This window comes from Pezoporus wallicus, unplaced genomic scaffold, assembly GCF_028554395.1.
Source record: "Pezoporus wallicus isolate ANWC-B61680 ecotype Strahan unplaced genomic scaffold, APGP_CSIRO_Pwel_v1 contig_2908, whole genome shotgun sequence".
Classification (NCBI taxonomy): Eukaryota; Metazoa; Chordata; class Aves; order Psittaciformes; family Psittacidae; genus Pezoporus; species Pezoporus wallicus.
This window is the reverse complement of record NW_026642179.1, coordinates 2,735,913-2,760,582: the sequence shown is the minus strand read 5'-3', so window position 1 is coordinate 2,760,582 and position 24,670 is coordinate 2,735,913. Positions and strand designations below refer to the sequence as shown.

General features: G+C 40.4%; 1 protein-coding gene across 2 annotated transcripts in view; it reads right to left on the bottom strand.

Annotated features, from left to right (window-relative positions):
- The window catches only part of RERG (RAS like estrogen regulated growth inhibitor), a 108,355-nt gene that overhangs the window by 15,379 nt on the left and 68,306 nt on the right, over nucleotides 1-24,670 (bottom strand). For both annotated transcript variants that reach the window (XM_057427957.1, XM_057427958.1), the window contains exon 3: nucleotides 2,621-2,677. In XM_057427957.1, the coding sequence (XP_057283940.1) occupies nucleotides 2,621-2,677 (57 nt within the window). The remainder of the gene's footprint in view (nucleotides 1-2,620; nucleotides 2,678-24,670) is intronic.

Here is a 24,670-nt window from a genome sequence, read left to right as displayed (position 1 = left end):
TTCATTTTCTTCTGGCAGGTTGGAGTAGTAAAGAATATTTATAAAGTGTGTTTTTTTTCCTTTCCAGTTAAAATGTGCCACCCTTAAACTGAAAGTGGACAAGGTTTTTTACCCTGATGCTTAGTTTAGGGTAATGTTGAGCTTCCATCAGGCCTTGCACAGCTTAGTGAAAACTTTCCTAAACCCAGGAATTATCTGGGGATTCCTTGCATCAGAGAGCTACTGGGTGGTTGAAAACATAAGAAATAAACTATAAATATGACATTTTTGCCACAGGCCCAGTGATTTTTTGGCAAAACCTCCTCTTGCTTAGTAGCTGGATAGTTTGCATCTGTTTTACTCCTGTCCTTTCAAAATTACTCAACAAAGCTGCTTATTCTCCCTGTAGGGCAAATAGGCCTCATTGATGCAACTTAAACTTTCTATGTTGGTGGAATATGTAGATATCACTCTTTCCATCCAATTGCCAGTCCACGACTGTTAAGAAGAAATTAATCTGTTATGCTAAAACTTCTCAGGAAATTCAGCTTGGTGGTGCTTATAGGTGACTGGACACCACATCACCACAGGATGATGACAATAAAGGCAGAAACACATTCTTTCAAGCACTGTTTCTTACAGCTTTTGAAGGTACAGTCCCTTTCTGACTCTGAAGACCTCAACAGTGGTTACAATTTCAGGAGATTTTCTTTCCCTTTTTTTTTTTTTGTTAACACCTCCTTTGAATCCTGTTGTGATCCCTAGTTTTGAAAATAATAATAATAAAAAATACTTTATAAAACCCAATCTCTGGTAGGCAGCTTCCAGCAGAGATTACTGTGATTAAGAAAGAACTTATTCCCAATAGTTTATCAGGCTTTGAGTTTCCCAAAGCACTTAAGTAAGTTCACGATGACTGTAATACTTAATTTAAGCTGTTATCCACTAAACTGAATGTGAATGTAGAATTCAGTAAGTCAGAAGAGATCTAATTTCTGTTTTATTGAGGTAGGACTGTTGTCTGCATGAAGGCTTTCCATGTTGCAAACAGAAGACTATTAGAATCCTTAGGAGCATGGTAAATCAGCAATTGTATTAATTTGTAAACCAGAAATAAATGTCAAGTCTTGTACACCAAAAAGGGCCCAGAGCCTTCATAATGGGGAAAAAAAAAATATATATATATAAATCTCGCAGCTTGCTAATAACTTGCTTTGTGTGCTTAAACAAAGCAACAAGGACACTTTTTCATACAGTGTTCCTGTAAGAAATTAATGAACTTGGGACTATACTGGCACAAAACACTTCATATACCTCTTCTATTGTCAAGTTCTTAAAATGATATATTAGTGATGTGAAGATGAAGTACTGATATGAGATGTGAAGTACTAATAATGCTAACAGAACATTATACCAAACATCCCGCTGTGCAGTACAAAGCAGGTGACATATTATTCACTGATGAGTATGTTGGTATTAGCAGATAAAAGAATTTATTTGAGTTCAGACTGTTCTGAGAATTATTTTCCCAAGATGAGATTTTTGATGTCTGTCACTTCCTTATCTTACCAGATGAAAATACTTAGTAAGATACTGGATAGTCTGCTTTGCTGAATGGGCTGCCTGGCTTGCGACAAAGTGCATTAAACTTTCACCTTTGTTTCTGCTGTGCAAGTGTAAAGCATAGTCTGTATCTTTAGTGAGCACTCTTAGAGACAGAACCTTAACAAAGAAATATGTATTTAACTGTATGATCTGTATTTGAACCTCCAAAGAAAGATTAGGAAGGAGATGGCAACAGACTGTTGGAGAAAAGGAAGTTTACTAGACCCTTATTTCATGTGTGAATCACTTAGTCCTGAGGCAATGAAGTTGCCTTCTAAGAAGTGAATGCCTCATCTTGGACTTCTTGGGCCAAATTTTCTCTGGTGCAGACCATTCAAATACATATTAACTTAGGAAATACTATGAAATCTGACTTTGGCCCAACTTTTCAAGCAAGGCCACTATTTCAGAGCACTTGTTCGACATGTTTTTTTGAGGTAACTGTGCCAGCTTATTAGAAGTGCCAGACCCAACAGAGCTAAGGAGGAGCAGTAGAGGAGATATGTGCATGCTCTTTGAATGACTGATGTGTTTATCTGGTCACCCAAAAAGTGAGATGCAATCTATGTTTGAAAGTGAGGACAAAAACCTTATCTAAGTGTAGGTAGGCTGACTTTAAATACATACTTTTTGCCCTCCCTTCTTCCCCCTTGAATTTTTGAGATCTGTATCCCACCCACCTTATTCTCCAGTACCTAATGTCTGGGTTATCCAAAAGCAAATAACTGATCGCACACCCAATAATTTTCAGAGTGAAATAGTGCAGTTGCTTTTAAAGGCAAAATTCCCACTGATTTATGTGTGGGCAGAAATATGCCTCATATATTAATTTTGCTTTTGTCTGAGTATCGTACTGCTTCTCTATTCTCCCATCTTAGGTAATAATTTGTTCCAGCTTTAAATGACCATAGAGAAGCTTTTTACAGCAAATTTAAAGGTTGAATGAGGCTTGGAATTTTAACTCTATGACTTTCCATTACTTCAGCTACACTATTATATACAGCATACGACGTGTGCAGAATAAAATGCAACCTACCTAGTGTCGGGTCATACTCCCAGATGAACCGTTTGGTCAGGAAGCGTACAACAAGAGCTGGAGGAACAGAAACATTCCAGGTGAGATGCACAAGCCATCAACTCATCTGGGTTTTCAAGCTTTCCTAGCAAACTTTTCTGTGTCAATGGGCACGTAGCAGCTCCCCTGAGCTGTGCACAGAATTCATCATCACTTATTGTGGCAGTTGGGTCATTTTCTCTGTTTGTGCCCCACTTCACACTTTTGGAGGGGGGAAACAAAATGAAGAAAATCCAAAGCTCTTTACAGGATTTATCATCTATGCATGTAACAATGCAGGAAAAGTATACTGAGAGGTTTTTGATGGTAGTCTCTAACAATTTTCCACTTTGGGTTTTTTATTTGGTCAAAATACCTTCTACTACTAAAAAGCCAAAACAACCCAATTTCCAGTGGGTGAAAAAACCTAAAACAAGCCCACACACAAAAATCAAACCAACAACCCGCTACTTTGGAATCTTTAGATTTCCCATAACCAATGGAAAAAGTGTTGAAAGTTTTTGAACTAGGATGCTTTGAATCTTCAAACCTAGAGGTTGTTCAAAATAATTTAATTCTCAAACTTCCCTTTCAGATTTTAAACCTTAAAGTAACCATGTAATTGGCTAAATAGCTTCCTTCTGTATTTTGCACGCCTTCCTTGCAAAATGTGGAAGATAAATTGTTGCCTACTTGTCACTTGAAGCAATCAGCTATAATATTTTAAATCAACAGTCCACAAATGCTATTAATGAATGTGCAGAAGCAGAAATAAAGCTTTAGTTTTTTTGAGTTTTTTAGTTCTCATTTGCACTTTATGGTCTAAAATCTTGCTACTTATGTTCTTATATTTATTCTTTTCTATCCCTCCAGTCCCTTTAAAAACAGTCTATGTAGGTTTTGTCAGGATATTGATTATGTTCCAATTTAGAACTCAGCAGTGACTTGAATTTCTAGGGGTGTAAACAAAGTGTTCACCACTGCCAACTATTCATAATCCTTTCTGCATTTCCAAAATGGAGCTAGAGATATCCCTGCACTAGCTATGACTGCAGAGATTTCAGCTATATGAAAAATTTTCCTTGTCAGCTCTACAGCTGACAGTAAACCCAGTTCTGATCCTCCTCAAAATGAAAGGTGTGCGAATGTCTCACATCACAGATTTCTGTGCCTAAGAGTAGAACAAGGCAGCAGTTTACAGACTAAATATAATTAAGCAAGCTTTGCTTAATTGGAACCTATTTTTAAAATGCAATCAGAACATTATTTTTCAGGAAGTTTTAAGTATACCTCACACTTGGAGGGGTAAAAAGAAGCTGATCCAAAGGAAATGAGATCATCACACAAGAAGCAATTTCAAATCAGTGTTATTTAACGTTTCTATTTTCTTTAGGAAGTCCTACTTTTTATTTATTTTTTTATTTTTTTATTTTTTTTTTTAGCCTTTGATGAAACTGTCTCCTTGGCCCTTAGACTGAATGAGGCAATTCTTAGCCAAAGTAACTTTTTAAGCCATAGTCCTAATTTGGATGCCATTATACTACAAGAAGATCCATGTAGCTTACTTTCCATTCATGATGATTTCTGCAGCAGGACTTCTTCCCCGGAATTTATTTCAGATAGAATAGTTTAAACATCTTGATGCTTCGAAAGTTTGGGAGCTTGGTCATGACTCTAATTGCAATAATAAGATTCTCGAATTCCTGTAAAATACTTCTCCTGACATGCTTTCAGAAGACTCCTTACTATCATCTTTTTCTTCTTCCACAGTCATACTATGAAGAAGCAGTGATGTGCTATCTGTATTGCAGTGCCTAAGCCTGTGCCTGGACCTGGAGTAGTTAATGAAGAAAGAGAAAGGGCAGAAGAGTGGGGCATCTTGGCCAGCTATTTTAATATTTCAGTATGGTTCACTTTGTTGTGATAACCTTTCCCTTGCAGACAGAAATTGATGGAAAGGAGGAAATGACAAATGGAACTGGAAGAAAGTCTCTCAAGTACTAATGTCTGAGACAGGTGATAAAAAGAGTACCAGCTCTGAAGGAAAAGAGGGAAAAGAGCTGATTTTGGAGGTAGCCCAAATGAAGGAGGTGAGAAGGTGACAAGCAATAAAAAAGAAAGGTGGAACTGGACTGCAGCTGCTGAAGTGAGGCTGGCAGAAGAGAAGTTCACCTATGTACACAGAATGAAATGGTACGTTTCATGCTGCAGGGGTGAAAAATTAGAGACCATAGATGTAAGCTCTGGTGAGGAGAGAAAAAGTAGGTTGTATTAATCTCCAGCAGGGAGATATATTATAATCACATACAGATATATAATCACATACGCAGGTATAATCACATATGGAGGAGGGAGCTGAAGAAAGGCAAGGAAGGGTGGGAGGCAGCTGCCATGCACAGGGCCAGATGGCAATTAGTCTCCCTCATTGGCAGGTCTCAACAGGGAGCACAGCAAGCCCAGCAAGTCACTCACTAGGCACTACAGGTAACAAAGCATTTGCATACAGCTTGCTTGGGCCCTGTGAAGGGAAGAAAATGCCACTTCAGCCCAGCCCCCTAGGTGAGTGGGAAAGCATCAGCTTCCATGTGCTCTCTGCCAATTTTGGGGGCACACAACTTGGTGCCATGCAGAGCTCTGCTCTTGCATGGCTGGCTCTGCTCAGCCTCCCAGCTTCTGGGAATCAGCATGGGCGATTTCCTCAAAATACCCCTGCTCTCCGTCATGGCAATGGTCACAGCACATCCTATGGAGCTTTCAATTCTGCGCATTGAAGATTAGCAGCTGCCTTTCACGGATGGGGAATGTGAGATGCTCTTGATGCAGTGTTTCTCCTGTTTATAACTACTGCAAACTATGTTGAATGGGAAACGTCTTCATTTTTGCTGCATTAGGGGTGTTTAGCAGATGGGCCCCTAACCCCCAGTTGAGACTCTGTTGTCTGATTTTACTGAAAATAGTCAATGAGAGGAGAGCTGGGAAGGGCATCCAAGTGGTTGGGCTGTCAGTCCAGAGACCAGTTTGCTGGCTCACACCTCCTGCCCTAGCAGTGATTCCCCAGAGCAGGCGTGTTACTGTGGAGACATTTTGTTTACATGGAGCTCACTTTATGACAGATTACCTCACTTTTTACTGAAGTAACTTCTGCCAGCAGCAGAATCAAAAGTAAGGACACATCAGGATTTCACTGCACTTAGGGCTGTAGCACTCAGATTTCAGCCACTGGCATAAGCAATGCTTTGGGTAAAGCAATAAAACTTTCCCATGTCCTCAGCAATGCTGCATAGAAAAGAGTTGATATGGGCATTACTTCCTTCTCACCTTAGCAAAGGTATGTGCACCCTGCTTGAACCTTATTTAGGTTCAGCCTTATTTAGACATGCTTAACTCTAATACTAATAATAAGCCAAAAATAACACGCTAAAAAAAAAAAAAAAATCCAAATGCTGAGGTTTGATTCAAAATAACATTGAGGTTGACAATGTCTGAAACACATTATTTTCTGATTAAATTAGGTGACTAATTCCAATGCTCCAATTAAAATGACCATTCCCAGTACTTATCCACAAAAAAAGATGAAATTCATCTCAAAGCAGGCAAGATTCAGATTGATGCCATACCTAACAGGAGTGAACTTCACGGTTCTCCACTGAGACTAGTCCAGGCTCTTCCCTGAACACTTACTGCTTGTGAAATACAAGAACTTGCAGACTTAGAAGGAAAGACTCTCCAACAAACCGTAATTTGGATTACCACTGTGTTTTTCAGAGACATGACCATTACCTAAGGGAATTGATGTAATGTCCCAACAAACAAAGAACAGACTCACGTCTCTTTCTTTACACCCTTGCTTCCAAGTCAGCTGTTTTTGTACAGGGTTTAAATTAGGGTAGAACTTGGCCCAGGACTTTCATTCACTTGTGTTTAAACCTTCTGCCTTAGAAGTTGTTCTTTGAGAGTATATATGACTAGCTGTCAAATACTTTTCCAGTGGTACTCCACTGAAGACAATGAAGTTCTATCAGGAATTAACTTGGCAGATAAACTGAGATTATCAACCACACAATCAATTACTTTTGGACTTCTGTGGCTAAGTCCCTTACCCAGCTTTAAAAACCTCAGTCTGTATCTTTTGGTACATTGTTGGTTTGTTTGGGGGTTTTTCTGGTGGTGTTTTGTATCTTGCTAAAGATCTTTGTTTTGATTTTGTAACATATTTTGTAACATGCTCTGGCTAAGTTTAAAATCTGCCTGGATACATATCTTCATTAATTTGTTATCATTCCAGCTATGGAAGAAAGGGGAAGAATGGAAGCAGGGTTTTATTTGGAAAACATCCCCCTTCCCCAAAAGCTACAGAGTTCAAAGTTATCCTAAGAAAAATACCAGCTCTCCACAGTGAAATAACTGTATGATGACTTTTTTATGCCATGAGAATTTTCAGCTACAAAAATGGTCTGAAAGTAGTCCCATTATTTAACTTATCAACAAGTCCATTCCTGGTGCCATGATGATGTGTCACATCAGAAAACCATACTTGGCAGGAGATGTCAGAGTGGTTAAAATCAGAGGTTATAATGATCAAAAGGCACTTCATCAAATTAGTATTTAATTACTTTAAAATGTATGATTTTTGTTTTAAAGAGTTCAACCCCCATTTAACCTCTGGAGACACCTCATATACTGGAATTTCAGCATGTGGCAAGCTCCAGCCTGAAGGACAGCAGTGCCACACGATTCTGGCATGTGGTGTGCTGCCTCCCTACACAGTTCTGTGTTCAGCTTTGGGAAGTTACGATTAGTTTTAAAGGCCCTACAATAAAGAAATTAACTTGCTCCTGAAAACACAGGTCATTTCGGGATGTCTCTGTGTGTGAAAAAGTATGAACTTAGAATGTCGAGTCCTTTTCTTGTCCTGGTACATCATGTATGTGAAATATGCGGTCATTACTTCTGGCTTTGAATCTGTGTGTCTGTTTTGACTCTGTTTTGGCAGTATCTCTGGCAATTCAGTGATGTAGGGATTTGAGTGGTAAGAAAGACATCAGCAGGAGGATTTCTCTGCTTTCCCTCCTCTCCTGGTTTGTTCACTGTGGTCACTTTTGATGTTGAGATGTAGCATGCTTTTAGTAAACTGGAAGGTAAGTTTAATGGAGAAAAAAAATATCAATGAGGGGAAAGGAAAGGAAGAACCATACCAAGTACGAAAATGGTATGGTTTACACTGCCTTGCTGCTTCAACCTCCCCATATTTTGTGCATATTTTAATCACAGTTTTAAGCAGTGAACTGGTCAGAGAAATTACTGCCTATGCTTGTATGGCTTTTTTTTCTTCTGTAGGCAGTGAGGTCCTCCACTGACTGATGATATAAATATAAAATGTATATATACTTTCATATATAAATATCTGTTACATATAAATGTCAAAAGTATATATACTTCTTACTATAAGCATGTGTACTCTCTAGCAGGATGTATATAATGACATACATATAGATACACTGTAACATATATAGACTAGGATTGAACAGCTATGTGAAACCTGCTGCTCTTGCCTTTCAGGGGGTTATATTGCTTAGTGTAATGTAAACCTCTTTTCTTCAGTGATAATGATGTGGGCTCTGTGGACCCAAATCTAAACATCAAAAATGGTTCAAATGTCTGTTAGAAAGGGACTGGAATCCTGTCTCAGATCTCTGTCTTAATCCCTGCAGCTGGATCATGAACTAAAGCAACATTCCATGTGTAAGTACTTTGAAAACATTAGCATACTTTCAAATGAAAAAATTTAGCACTGTATATTGGATTTATCTTTACAGTAAATAATATTTTATACACTAAATATGCACATAACAAGACTCCAAGGACTGCTTCAGATGCTAATTCAGTAAGCTGTTCAATTAGATGTCAAATACATCAGAACTGGGTCCAATGTTAAGGAATTGTCAGTACCTCCCTTCAATGACGGAGATGTCTGGCCCCAGTGTTAGAGGCAAAATTTGCCACTACTCAGACACTGGGGAGAAAGCAATTTTGGCACAGGCATGCTAGCGGAACAAAGGCCACTTTCCTTATTCAGTACTGAATACGGGAAATACAGGAGTCATTTGTCAAGACCTTTGATTACAACTACATCCTAATGTTAATAGCAGGAAGTGTTTCTTGCCTTGCTTCTGGCATGGTGATCTTACAATAAACCTCTCTGTATTTTCATCTGGTATAGTCTACCGTGAATTTCACAAAATGCACATAGCATTAGTATAGTAGTGATTCGTCCCATTGCCACTGAAGGGGATGATTCTTGCAGCAAAGTTCTGCTCATTGCCTTCAGTGCTGGAGGCCTTTTTTTGTTTGTTTGTTTTGGTTTGGTTTTGGTTTTTGTTGTTTTTTTTCTACAACGGTTGCTGCATATGGAATACAAGCAGGAGGCTTAATTTATATTGCATTATCCCATTCCATAATATATTGTTCCACTATAAGGTTGTTTATTTCACAAGGCTCCTCTCATACAAAAGATAAATGATCAGACTGGTGTGTCTAATGGTTTTGATCATTTTTAGGAACGTAGTGTATAAAATCTGTACTTCTACTATTTCTCCTCTCTTGACTTCATTGTATAACATGTTATGTCGCCCTTGTGCAAAGACTAAACTTTCCGGTGTGCTATTCCTAACACATATGGTTTTCCAAAACACAGCTAATGGTAACACCTCCAGATGTTTGTGTGTCTGAGACAGAGTATCTTTGTGATCAGGCTGTAGAGCAAGTCTTAACGAATAAAGTCACACAGTTAACTATTGCTTTGCTAGATGATTGACACAGGTAAGGTTTGAATTTGCATGCTGTTTTGAAAGATGCTGGGCACAGTAGGATAGGATTCTCAGTGTAAAACTTTGACATAAACCTCACCCCCCATCTCAAAGTGAAAAAGTAAAAAAGTTTGATTTATTTGAGGAAAAAAAAAATCAGAGAAAAGAAGGGCTGGAAAGTTGTGGGTTTTTTTTTTTGTTGTTTTTGGTTTTGTTTTTTTTTTGTTTCTTTTTTTTTTGTTTTTTTTTTTTTTAATTTAAAACTCCAGCACTTTATTAAGAAAATGGCAAGATGACAAAATTTTCGGGGGGATGTAATTTTTCTGTATTTTTTTTTTTCATTTAATTTTTCCTAGTGTTGGCTTTAGAAAACATCCCACTTTCTTGGTCAAATCTGTCATCTTTAAAATGGAAAAAGAAAGTAAGGAAATTAAGGAGAGAATTCTATAATGCTTTAGATGTCAGAATGATCTTCTGGTTATTGTCAAAGCATTTTTGAATGTATGGATTTTTGTTAGAAAATGCAGTTTGAACAGAAGGGCATTCTTTGGAAGGAAGCTAGTTTTTTGGATTTCTTTTTCAAAGGAAATGCCTGAACAGCTCACTATTTGTTTTCAACAGACTTGTCATTTAGGAAATGCAGATTTAAAAGAAAAACAAACCCAACCTTACTAGCTTCCATGTTGTTCCTTTGTTCATTGCAATGTTATTTTGTATTGCACAGGAGAAATGCGTGGGACTAAACTGTGATTTTTTTTAACCAGATGTCACTTTTGCAGAGATGGCAAAGATGCACTTTCTTGACTGTAGCACCCACCAGCTACTCGGCTTCAGCTGATCTGTATGTACCAAAAGGGTTCAAAATTGATTTCGCTCTGCCTCAAGGCACAGTCAGTGTGAGTTATTTGACTGGCACTCCTGAAAGGAAGGGCTGGCTGGCTGTTTTGGAGATGCCTTCAGCTGCTCGTAGGACAGTGTGGAGCTGCTGCCTCATCTCCTGCCAGTGCAAAGGAAAGAACAAACATGAACACAGAAGGAAGCAGTGGCAGTTCAGGAGTGGGGATTTTTGTTGCTGTTTTGTTTGTTTGGGGATTATTATTTTTTTTAATTATTATTACTCATTTTGTTGTAGGTTTTCTTGGTTTTGTTTGGATATGGGTTGCTTTTTTAGTTTGCTTGCTTTTTAAGGCTCTCCTTAAAGGATCTCTTGCTCTGATCCCTGCTCTAGCTCTCCCTTCCCATGCTCAGAAGGCAAGAGATAAATGGGAAGAACTGGAAGAAAGAGGAGAGACCTGATGTTGCCTTATTAGAGAAAGTCTGCATGTCCTGGGAGACCTGTGGACCCCTTTCCCAGGGAGTAGGCGAGGGAGCACTGTCTCATGCCCAAAGGGGATGAACAAACTTTTCCAACAAAGTGAAAAGCCAGTTCTGTGTGAAACTGTGGACTGGGTTAGGGACTGGTCTACAAGGCCCAGCTGTTCTGTGACAGCATCCTGGCCATAAATCCTTACTGGTAAGGAGCTCAGCAAGCCAATTTGCCTCATCCTGGTGATAGCGCTTGACAGTTTTGGGGGCTGGCTTGTGTTTTACCATCCTACTGGCTGCTGTTATTGTCAGGAGCAAAAGACATCATGTTTCATGTGGGATGTGCTGGTCTGATAAACCCACTCTGGAAAGGCGCAACATACTCTTTTGCTGGTAGGCTGAAGACTTAGTGTAACTCTAAGTGCTTAAGAACAGGATTTTATCAGGCCCTCCTGTAAGCAAGGCCATTAGCATTAATGCTAGATCCCTGCCTGTGTTTGTAACCTTCACGATGTCAAAAAGTACCTTTGTGAAAGTGCCTTGCTGTGTACTCTTTCACCAAGTGTGTATACATCACCATAAATGGTAACTAGAAATGGCATAAAGTGTACCTTCTTCTCTCATTTGCCTCAGAAACAAACCCAGTGATGTAAAAGGATGCTGTTTCTATTTCATTTTGGTAGACAGCACTGGCTGTTTCTCTGGGTCTGAGTCTGAACAGATGATCTATCACTCTCTTCTCCTCAGCCTGACTGTAGTAATTTTCTCATCTTATTTTAAGACCATGTATACTTTATCAGATGAGACTACAGCTCGCGTCAGATGAAAAACAAGTTGTTCCCTGGCTTTTTCTGCTATATACTTGATTTCTTTTATGTGCACACCTTGGATTTCTAGGTTTGTCTCCACAGAAGTGTCAAATAACCTGTAAAAACTTTACATTGTGATTACAATCCAGCTGGATTTTCCCCTATATCCAAATATATGGGAAAATAATGAAAGATCGTATGTCCTGTGTAATTTACTTGACAAAGCAGCTTAGATGGACACCAGCAGTTCATATCAGCACTACAGACTGATAAGCCAGAAATCGCTCAATAGATTCATGCCTGTAAGGTCTCTGTGTCACAGGGAAATGAAGAATTAGAGCAACAAAATACATCGAAAACTGACTCATGGAGTTTTCACAATCCTCTTTTTTTATGAGCCTGATGATGTAAGCATTGATAAATGTTACAGCTTTTTAATACAGTGCACACTATAATACTTACAGAAACCCATGGTTTTCAAACTGTGCTATTAGCTGATTTTACATCACAGCTCCTTTGCCTACTTGGAATTTTAAAGGCAGATAAAGAATAGTTTTCTTTCTGACAGGCTCATTGCCAAGTACCTGAACCAGACACCTGGAGAAGTTCCCAGAAGAATGAATGAAGAAAGGCATGTAAGAACAGGTACATCAGACAGTGACATATACCACAATGGTTTTGAGGCTTGTGTGACTAGCTACTAGCAACATAGTGTATCATCTTCCAGTTGCCTCCAGTACCTCATGGAAAGGGGTACCACCAATAATTTTATGGCAGACAGCTTTGCCATTACACAGGGAGAGTTAAGAGACGCCGAAGCAGGAGCAGAGAAGCTCTTCAAGAGACAAAGGTACCATTTCCACAGTAGGGTTTGTGGTACTGAAGAACAGGAAAAGTGAATAGAAAGGTTGCAATCAACAACTGAAATAAAACATAAAATAAATGCTATGGACCACGTTTCTTTCTCACAGTACAAAGATGTACGTAGCAAAGTAAGAGAAATGATTAGCTGAAGAAAACTCAGTCTGAATTTTTGAGTTTTTGAACATGTTGTAGAGACGTTCATTTCCAGAGGCAAAAAAATGACCCTAAGAGAGGTAGGACTGGTAGCCACCTAATGATATCTGGTAGCATCTCCTGCAGCATCACCCATTTTCTCTTGTGGAGCAGGCTGGAAGAGCAGGTGTGGGTGAAGAACTGTTTTTCCTAAATCACTAGTGACCAAAGCCTGTTTAAATCAAGCCTAACTGGTGATCTGCCTGATCTCAGATCACAGCTCACTCCATACAACCACTGTCAGCAGGAAGATTAATTCGTCACAGAACCTGGAAATAATGATTTCCTGTCAGAGCTATGGCATGTAACAATGGGCAAAGATTAACACTGCTAAATGGTCCAGCTAGTATTATGCTACGGTAGTGATATACTTGGTTCCCAGTACTCATGACAGCATTAAATGAATTTAAATTAATTGATAGTTTTGATAAACTACTATCATCTCCTGTCTCTGGCTGCAACTACAGTTTTATAAACACTCATTTGGTGCCTATAATAACGTAGGGGTTATTATTAGCCTTCTGCTAGGAATCTGGACATACAATCCTGGGAACTGTTCAGAGTAAACTTTAAAATTATGTATGTGTGTGGCAGGGGGAAAGCATGATCTAAATTTAAATGGTAAATTTCTGCTTTCATTTTCAATGCTTAAGGGCATTCAGCTAATAAACATCATATGTCTTCAAACAAAAGACACGGTAGTAGATAATGGATGTTGTAAAACCTCTGACTTATCTCAAGTCTGAAACTTGAAGGATTAACATAGCTAAGTTTATGATGTTCATCACAGCTGCCAGGAGACCTGGCCCTGCCTCCCCAGGGTGCAATAGCTACAGAAAATGTTCTTCTGGTTCTAGCTAGCTAATTAGCTATACTTAGTTAAAAGTCTATATTAAGAGGAAGATCTGATATATTTATTCATGCTGAATAATGAATTATACCCCAAAAACCTGAGGTGCTATCTATGTAAGATTTTCATGTCCATAGAAACTACACAGATAGGAAAGATAACAAGTCTTGTATTCAGGACTGTTTTAGTCATTATCTCATTCAGCTTGAAGTGACCTTAGTGATGGGTTTTCTTCATTCCTTTTACATGAGGTTGCAAACACCAAATTCCTGTTTGTTCTAGGGGATGCTAAAGATCCCACGGTAGTTTTGCAAGTGTATTCCGTCATCTTTCCCTGCTAGGATCCTCTTCTCCATCCTGAGGATTGGTAGGTAGATTCCACCACAGTGGACAACAGTGTCAAGGGCTCAGAGATCCTTCAGGACTAAGGAAGTTTGCAATTATGATGATATTAGCTTCTATTATTTTCTCAGGCCAGCGTGATAAACCTCTCATCACTGAGTTTTTCTTTTAATGCTTTTTTTAAGAACACTTCCTCAGTTTCACCTCATGATCTTTTTAGAGTAAGCAGAGAAAATATAAACAATTCCACTTTCTCTGCCAGCATTTGAATAAAAGAATATACATTTATTTTTCCTGTTACTGCCCTGTAGAGCGCTGCATACTGACTGCAGCAATCTGTGTTTGCTTAACCATTCACGATGACATCACATGAGCCATGAGGAAACACAGCCCTGGGAATCTACAGTTTGACAAGTAAGAAAACCTCCAATTGCTCATAATGAAGGCTGATGCAGTGGCTGGGGAGTGGGTCTGAGACGTGGTTTACATTCTTTGCTTCACCACGCTTTTTGTTTGGCTTTATTGCCTAGCATAATGGGCAAGTACATCTTCAAAGCTATTAATGTGCCCGGCACGGTAGAGAAGTAGTCAGCGTAATGCCCAACAGTATTCGAATGGTGTTGGGTCTCTAAAGATGCCCTTTTGCAACCTATCTTCCTCTGTCAGCCCCTGAGCAGCTTTTGAAAAATTTAGTCTTTAGTTTCTTTGCACACTCCTCAGTTCATCTGGAACCTGCGTGTAATGATATTGCCGGCATGACACACGGATCATCGCTGCAGATAGGCTGATGCTGACAAAGCAGAAGTGTTTTGGAAGTATAAATAGTTCTTTTTACTTAAGATGCTGAAACAATGCTTTCACAGAGGTACCTTTAAGGAAAGCATTCATTTTCATAGAATCATAGAATAATTAGGGTTGGAAAGGACCTTAAGATCATCTAGTTCCAACCCCCCTGCCGTGGGCAGGGACACCTTACGCTGAATCATATCACCCAAGGCCTCGTCCAACCTGGTCTTGAACACTGCCAGGGATGGAGCATTCACAACCTCCCTGGGCAACCCATTCCAGTGCCTCACCACCCTAACAGGAAAGAATTTCCTTCTTATATCCAACCTAAACTTCCCCTGTTTAAGTTTTAACCCGTTACCCCTTGTCCTGTCACTACAGTCCCTAATGAAGAGTCCCTCCCCAGCATCCCTATAGGCCCCCTTCAAATACTGGAAGGCTGCTATGAGGTCTCCACGCAGCCTTCTCTTCTCCAGGCTCAACAGTCCCAACTTCCTCAGCCTGTCTTCACACGGGAGGTGCTCCAGTCCCCTGATCATCCTCATGGCCCTCCTCTGGACTTGCCCCAACAGCTCCATGTCCTTTTTATGTTGAGGACACCAGAACTGCACACAATACTCCAAGTGAGGTCTCACGAGAGCAGAGTAGTGGGGCAGGATCACCTCCTTCGACCTGCTGGTCACGCTCCTTTTGATGCAGCCCAGGATACAGTTGGCTTTCTGGGCTGCAAGCGCGCACACTGAAGCCGGCTCATGTTCATTTTCTCATCTACCAACACCCCCAAGTCCTTCTCCACAGGGCTGCTCTGAATCTCTTCTCTGCCCAACCTGTAGCTGTGCCTGGGATTTCTCTGACCCAGGTGTAGGACCTTGCACCTGGCATGGTTAAACTTCATGAGGTTGGCATCAGCCCACCTCACAAGCGTGTCAAGGTCCCTCTGGATGGCATTCCTTCCCTCCAGGGTATCAACTGAACCACACAGCTTGGTGTCATTGGCAAACTTGCTGAGGGTGCACTCAATCCCACTGTCCATGTCAGCGACAAAGATGTTGAATAAGACCGGTCCCAACACTGATCCCTGAGGGACACCACTCGTTACTGGTCTCTAGCTGGGCATTGAGCCATTGACCACAACTCTTTGTGTGTGGCCATCCAGCCAGTTCTTTATCCACCGAGTGGTCCATCCATCAAATTGATGTCTCTCTAATTTAGGAACCAAGCACCTTGTTGATTTTCCTGTGCCTTAGCATGCCTTCCAGGAGAATCTGCTCCAAGATTTTGCCAGGCACAGAGGTGAGACTGACTGGTCTGTAATTCCCTGGGTCATCCATTTTCCCCTTCTTGAAAATGGGGGTTATATTTCCCTTTTTCCAGTCATCGGGAACTTCACCTGACCGCCATGATTTCTCAAATATGATGGCCAGCGGCTTCGCAACTTCATTTGCCAGCTCCTTCAGGACCCGCGGATGGATCTCATCAGGACCCATGGACTTGTGCACGTTCAGATTTTTAAGATGATCTCAAACCAGATCCTCTCCTACAGTGGGCGCAGGGTCTTCATTCTCACAGTCCTGCGTCTGCCTTCCAAGGCTTGGGTGGTTTGGTCAGAGCCTTTGCCAGTGAAGACTGAGGCAAAGAAGTCATTCAAAACCTCAGCCTTCTCCAAATCCTGTGTAGCCAGTTCTCCTGAGAGCTTCCTGAGGGGGCCTACATTCTCCCTAGTCTGTTTTTTATTTGCTATGTACCTGTAGAATCCCTTCCTGTTATCTTTAATACCGCTAGCCAAGTTTAATTCTAACTGGGCCTTTGCTTTCCTAACCTGATCCCTAGCTTCCCGACCTGGTCCCTAGCTTGCTTGTTAGAAGCTGCATTTTCAGTGAGCTATTAACAGAGAGGAAGAATAGCCTATAACCACTGGTTCCTGACTGCTTTTAAAATAGAAGGCAAATTTAGCTGGCATTTTTAACTTTCCTGATGGACCCTGACATAGCCTCCCCAGGAGGTAAAAATGAGTCTTGCAGTCTCAGAAATGACCTGCTGCAGAGTAGGATGAATTCTTCAGCTCCAGCTGAGTTCAGCCAAAGCTGAGAGCTTTGCTTACCTTTCTTATAAGAGAAAGGGTTATTTTTAAAGTAGTCTGATCCCCTTTGGTTTTATATAGAAGAATATACACATTTTTAAGCTCCACTTACAGGTATTGTCCTGCCCTGTGGCCTTGCTGTTTAGATGCAGATCACCTGAGCTGTGGCACCTCCTGCTCATCCACCTGGGGCAGACGTGATGGAGCCCCAGTGACATGGAGGCCCAGGGGGCAATAAAAACCACAGTGCTTTTGCTCCTGCCCCCAGCAGCATTGTTCTGTCACGCTCCTGCTCCAGGCAGACTTAGTTACTCTATCTGCCCTACTTGGTGTCCTAGAGGATGAGCAATCAAAGCAGCAATTCCTGGTCTCCCCACTGTTATCAGCTGGACGAGGAATTTTGTTATTCTTCCCCATTCTCTGAATTCCCTCCCCTCCCATTCTTCAGGGTTTAGCCCCCCCCCCCCAAAAAAAAAGCCATGAGAAGTGGGAAGAAAAGATGAATAATTCACTACTCTAAAGGAATGAGCATAGTCTGCTTAGAAAAGGGGCATACCCTCATTGTAATTAGATAAAGTACAACATTTAAAGTTACATCACTCATTGATACTGGAGATAAGGCCAGGACTGTGTGTTTGGGAAAGCAGAGAAGCAGCAGGCTCATTGCAACCTACTGTCAGATAAGCCACTGTGATGGAAAGCACTGGCTAATAAAAAGAAAAACATTCCTGGAAAAAAAAGCTGACAATAAAAGGGCAGAAAACTCACATGCCACTGGAATTATTCCTAGAGTAACATGCATCAGGAGGCTGTTTTCGATTGGGCTGTTAAATTGTTCAACAGCTGTGAAGTGCCCTGCCATTGCTCTATGGCCTGCCATAGCCATATATTTCTGGGATGACTTTTGTACAGAATTCCTCCTTCTTTGAATGGAGCCTGAGGCATAACCCACTGAAGTCATCAACAGCTTTGCCTCGCTTTCTGTAGGCTGAAGCTCATGCCCCTGAGGAGTTGTTTACGTGTGGTAAGTAATGTTCTCAAATTGATACCAGCAGCAGCCCCACCCCTACAAGAAAGAAGTTAGGGCTGAAATATCCGGGCTTGCAATAGATGGAAACAAGGAGGCTTAAGCTAAATTCTTGCTCCACCAGAATTCTGCCAGCTTCCCACTAGCTGCGACCAGAGCGCCTAACAAAGGGCAGATGGATGGGCTGTGAACCACAACAGCCAGCTAATGAATCCAAAGATGTATCGCAGGGTTGTGTGCCAAATGGGTCATGCCAGAAATGCTGGCTTAATACAGTAATAGGCCTGACAGGAGGACAGGCAGGGTAGTTAAATTTATATAAGGGAAGTATGGGAATTATGTAGAGAAAAATGAGTATTGTTACAACTGCCCTTGTTGGTAGGGATTTGAATGGAACTTTCTTCATTAAAATGCTGCCGTTTAAGGCTATTGCTCCTCCAATGCCCCTCTTCCATTATCTGAAAGAAAACCTGAAATACTTCAAATTTAGGTAAAATTTCATGGCAGGTTTCCCACCCTTCTGCTTGATCACTCTGTTTTCTCCTGCCCTTATAGGAAGGATTTTTTCTTTTTTTTTCACTAGTAGGACCTTAAAACAACAACAAAGTGGTAACTTTTCTGCTAACACTGGTTTGAACTAGTTCTTAGCACTAATATTCCCATACCCTGTCTTTGCCAGTACTCAGTCAAATAGCGTCAGCCACATTTCCCACCAGTTGTGAGACTTCAGTATATGTGTGAGTCTTGATTCTCAAATACAGGCAAGTAAGTTGTGATTTACACATGCAGAGGACAAGCCTATGATTTAAGACAAATTAAATTCACTTTAATTCCACTTGAAAAGATTACGTAGTAGATAAACCTTCTTATGCTTCTTTCCAGTAAGACTTGAATTGCAGCAAGTGTGCATTTTTTCCTTCTTTTGATCAGGAAAATGCAAGTATCATAAAAAGTGCATCATAAAAGGTTAACAAGTAACTAGTCACTCCATCAGCTTGGTGCATGGCTGCATAGCTGATGACACATGGGTCTTTTCCACCTAATCCTGGCAAAATGTTTTTTTCCACTGCTCTGTAATATCATGATGTATATTTGCCCCCAGAAGCCCAATCTGAACAAATTCCTATAATATCATTTGGTCTATGGTTGTCAAAATTTTGGATGATCCCAACTTAAAAGATTGTGAAATCTTTAAAAGGCATTTAAAATGCATTAATTAGATTTTCCAGAAGCACCATATCCTGGCACTGATTTGCAGCTCTAGGGACATACTCATGTTAAAAATTTTGGCCCTCAATCTTTGTTTAATTTGCAATTTCTGTCAGTTTCATTACTTCCAGGAATACGTACAACCCCGACTACTGACCTATGCCAGTTTAGACTTTCATTATAGATTATATCAGCAATATATCTAATTCTTCCTACAGTTTCTATTTTAAAATAATTGGAAGTTTTGTGCTTTAATATGGAACTAGATGAACAATACTATGGCATACGGGACAGAAAAGTAGAAGTGAAAAACCACAGACATAAATCAGGAGCAAATACAAAAGTGTTAAGATTTTTTGTTTCCTCAGAAATAACCATGCTAACAATGTTTTTCTGCAAGTCTTAGACTATTTTTCAGCTGCAAATTCTACCAACAATACTCAAATACAGAAAAACAAGTAGGGGGGGAATTCAGAGGCTTAGCTGAGAAATCAGTAGGAAGCTTAAAATGATTTTGCATTAGGTTTTTAAACCTAAACAAAGCAGTGCCCAAGCTCTTACACCAATCTTAACAGACATGAAGACACGAAACACAGTTTCTCACTTGCATAATCAGCTGAAGAAAACCTGAAGGCTTAGGCTAAGACCTAAAATGTGTTATGGATCTATTCACAACAGCTGATTTTAGCCTGGCAAGACTAACTTCTCCAAGGTATTTTTCTAGTTGGTAAACTAGGATTCTGCATTGGATTACAATCTGGAGCAGCTCATTTCTGTCCCTTGGGTAAAGAGCTGCAGGGACCTAATGCCTATGCTTAAGAATACTCTTCCTGCCTTTTTCCATCACACACATTCTTTTAATAATGTTAAGGATGTTTGGGTTCCATGAGTGTTGGTCATTTTGGCATACTGTAGGAAGCTTAGGTACAGCCCAATGCTCTCTGTAAGTAAACAGAGAGCCTGTGGTTCTTCCACAGTGAACTGTTAAGAAAACTTGTCTGCTTCTCTGAGTAAGAAATGAGAGAAACAAAGGCCAAAACAGGTTTGACTTGTGTTTGTACTGCAGAGTGCGTAGGTTACCAGCCTAAATAAAAGTCAAATTCAGACTTGACCCATTTTATCTAAGTAAAAAGTAGTTTATCTTAAGTCTGAAGTCTTCTGTTAACAGAAAAGGGCTGCATGGAACCAGAGGCAATTCATTGTGAGCAGGATAAAAAGAGAGAAAGAAGCAAAAAAAATGACAGTATACCACCAATGGAAAGGACAGCAAACACAGACACAGACAAATGCAGTCCACAATTCAAGCCAACTGACATCCTAGAAAAGGAGCCTAATGGATCTGCAAGATTCACCTTTCTGCAGTATTTCTGTTTTGCCATATAAGTCCATATTTAAAGTAGATGGGATAGGGAGAGAGGGGAGTGACCTTTTAGCACTGCCCAGAGGCTCCAGAGACTGAGTCTTCACCTACACCAAGGTCAGATTCAAGTTAGTATAGAGGTGTCCAGGCCACAGCACTGGAAGTGGAGGATCCCCATTTCTCTGGATACCTGCCCTTTCTTTTACCAGCTGGATGACAGGCTACTACCAACAAATCAACACGGAAATGGCTACAGAATAATAGAATCATAAAATAGTTAGGGTTGGAAAGGACCTTAAGATCATCTAGTTCCAATCCCCCTGCCATGGACAGAGACACCACACTAAACCATGACACACAAGGCTCTGTCCAACCTGGCCTTGAACACCTCCAGGGATGGAGCATTCACAACTTCCCTGGGAAAACCATTCCAGTGCCTCACCACCCTAACAGGAAAGAACTTCTTCCTTATATCCAATCTAAACTTCCCCTGTTTAAGTTTTAACCCGTTACCCCTTGTCCTGTCACTACAGTCCCTAATGAAGAGTCCCTTCCCAGCACCCTTATAGGCCCCCTTCAGATACTGGAAGGCTGCTATGAGGTCTCCACACAGCCTTCTCTTCTCCAGGCTCAACAGCCCCAACTTCCTCAGCCTGTCTTCATACGGGAGGTGCTCCAGTCCCCTGATCATCCTCATGGCCCTCCTCTGGACTTGTTCCAACAGTTCCATGTCCTTTTTATGTTGAGGACACCAGACCTGCACACAATACTCCAGGTGAGGTCTCAGGAGAGCAGAGTAGAGGGGCAGGATCACCTCCTTCGACCTGCTGGTCACGCTCCTTTTGATGCAGCCCAGGATACAGTTGGCTTTCTGGGCTGCAAGCACACACTGCTGCCTCATGTTAAGTTTCTCATTCACCAGCACCCCCAAGTCCTTCTCCGCAGGGCAAATGCCACATAACTAGAGGATTCCAGCACACTTTGCATGGTATCTCTGCTCTGCACTCAATCATAACAGCCTGCTGAGCAGACCTGCTGCAGTTTAATTAGACTGTTTGGGTCCACCTTCTGTTCTTCTATAATAACATTAGTCAGAAGTGAACAGTCTGGTTCCTGCCTCTCAGAAGCTAGCATGAGCTGCTAATACAGAGTTGGCCAGATTGGTTAATTGCACCCCTGACTTTTAAAGGTCAGGTCTTACAGAATCTAATAACATTCAGATTTTCAAAACAAGGTTGATTGGAAGGAAGAGCCTGGATTCTTCCCATGAGATACTGCCTATTGAGCTGTGGGACAATCTCTACCCTGCAGCATCCTCCAACAGAGCAGCTAGCTGGCCCCAGCAGCAAGGCCCCAGCCAGATGATAAAGGACATTTTCAAGGTCAGCTTCCCCTTGGGTTTTGAGCACCTGGCATCATATAGGGTTGCAGCAGCTTCTGGGGGTATAGCACTTCAGGAGAGAGGTCAGAGTAAGGGAAAAGTGTATCTGAAAGGAAGCTGCAAAAAACAAGTCAGATAATTTGTCCTTATTTAAGGAACTGCATCATACCTTAGAAATTCTTTATCCTTGGCTTACCCTAATAGAAAAGCTGAATGGTTGGTCAAGCAGTATCACTTGAGGTAGAAAAATTCTGAAACCTGAAAACTGGCTTACGAAGAGTCAGATGTTTGAGTAAAGGGTGCATGTCCTCAGTTTCACCCATGATCTAACTGTCCCAGTGAGGAAGGAAGTGGATCTGCAGAGGGGAACACCTAACTAGGATCTACAGTTTGTATGGCTTATTCATCAAAGCTAGTAATCTTTGTATTTGAAAAGAAAATTCTATTTTAATCTTCGTAGGACTGAGCCCAGCGATCTGCATTGTAAGCATCTCTCTCGGCATAGGAGGGGAGGCAGCTGAAGGTAATTGCTGCCCTTTTCTCCTCCCTGAGTTCCCTGGCAGGCTGAAAGCTCCCCGGCAGGAGGGAAAGGAGATACTCTGTCAGCTGTGGCACTCCTTCTTTCCCCAAATAGATTCTTTCCTTCCTCATGCAAACACCTGAATGAAAACACTGTAAGTTCTCGACATCTCCAGTCCCCTCAGTGCTCCTAATTCAGCTTTGAGGCAGATGGTCTGCACTGCAACAGCCACAGAAATGGAAAAGTTTTGAGAGAAGTTCTCATGCCACTGCTTCCAGAGGAAAAGGAGTCAATCTATTACAGCTGGGACTTCCGTTTCTCCCCTTCTTGGCCAACAGCCTTGTTTAAAAGCTTCCATTTGACAATCCACAACCGAGTTTATACAAGATGAGTAGATATTTTTTGGTTTTCTGTGGTCAACAGTTTTCTGACATTGTTTATCAAGTAAAAAGTTTGAACAATTACTTTTGTTTCCTTCCTTTTCTTCATCCTTTTTCCACCCCATCTTATTGTGCTTTTAAGGGCTTTTTCCCTTGAATTTTGGCCTGTTTTTTTGCATGTGCTTATTTTCAACCAACTTGCATGTAGATGATGTTCAACTAAGCATGCATTTTGGGTAAGGAGATGTTTACAAACTGATATTAAAACACTCTGCTTGTTTGTGCAAAACAGTAATTGAATAAGCACTGGTTATTTAAGTGAATAAACACTGTTTACTTGCATATTTGCTTTTCATTCTTTTACATGGTTTCCACAGGAAAAGTAGGGGTGTTTGTTCTATAGTTAACAGTATTAAGAATATTCTAAAAGAAATACAATCTTGATGTGTGTTCTTTATAAATTTTTTGCAAGAATGAAACCTAAGTAATAGCTTTAGGTTTTCCCAGTATTGCTGCCTTCCTGATTATTCATATCCTTTAACTTTTTTGGTTACATGTTGATCCACTGAGCCCTGGTCTTTTTTTGTTGCTTATTCTCCCATTTCCTCCACTATACCCATTTTGCCTAAAGCATGCCATATGATTACTAAAAGAAAGCCTAGCATAGATGTATTTATGTTTCAGGTATTGAAACAGCTTTTATACTTAAGATTTTTGTTACATTCGTTCTACATTACTACAAACTTTCATTGACAAAACCCAAGCACACGCTGCTGTTCTTTACAGTCATATGATGTTACCTTCCTTCAGCTATTACATTGACGTCACATGAGCTAAATTTGGGGTTCCTAAATCCTGCACATGTACCTAACAGCCTTCAAAATATTTTGCCAGTCCTGCTAATCTATTGATGATGAGCAGCTGATCTTTCATGTTTTCCATTTAATGCTTCACAATTACACACTTGCATGTTTAGTGTGAGGAGTCCCTGCCCGTGGCACAGGGATTGGAACTTGATGATCTTAAGGTCCTTTCCAACCCTAACTATTCTATGATTCTATCCATGTGATGTTTAGAGCTATATAAGCAAGTTAATATAAATATTTTGTATTAGTTCTTACATAATTCTGTTTTCACCCACAGTTCCACAAGATGACTTATTCACTAGAAGAACATCTTTTACCTCATTATGATAAAACCAAGGTACATAGATATAGCATAACTTGCTGAGATCCACCCTGCAGTAATGACGTAGAAAGAAATCTCTAGTCTGGATTCCATCAGGTAACACTACTGTATGATGTTTTCCTTTGTAGGCTGTAATTTTTCTGTATAGTTAAGACTTTATTGCCTATATTTTTTCCATAAAATATAAAGTATATTGCATTAAGTATAATTCTGTGAGGAAAAACAATGCTCAGTTATACTTTGAATACCATCCTGATTTTATCCAAATTAATCTGTTTATTCATTTCTGTTACTTGAAGCTTCTCTGTAAACTGAAATTGCTCAGCACTTATTTTGAAGTTTGATATAGTTCAGTTAACTTACTTTTCCCACTGCTTTTTCATGCGCTTCTGTTCTTGTTGGTTTTGAATGAGACCAAGAGAAAAGTACTGAAAGTTCTCTCAAGATTCCGGTATTACTTGTGCAGCCAGAGACAGGTTACAACAAAGCATCAAGACATTTCTGCACATGCAACCACAGTTCTGAGCCCTGCTGGTACCTACATGCAGCACTAAATAATGTACAATGTGCAGGCTCATGAACAGCAGCTGCGCTATGTAAACACACTAATTTGACAAGCTTTCGTAGCATTGCAGAAGTTCAAAGCAAGCATTGATTAGATTAAATGGTCCTTCAATCTGCCATCAAATTACTCTCTTTTAGCATTAGCATGAACTTAAAACAACAAGCAATGCAAAGCGTATGACAGCAAGGGTATGCCAAAAATTCAGAGGGCAGGTGGGGAAAAAATAAATGGTTGGTTCCTAATTCAGTGCCTGCAATGATCTATCTAGAAGTTGCAAGTATCTTTTTCTGTATTACCTTAAAATTTACTTATATATCTTTCTGATATACATTTAGTTATACATATTTTTAGCAACTGGAGTCACATGC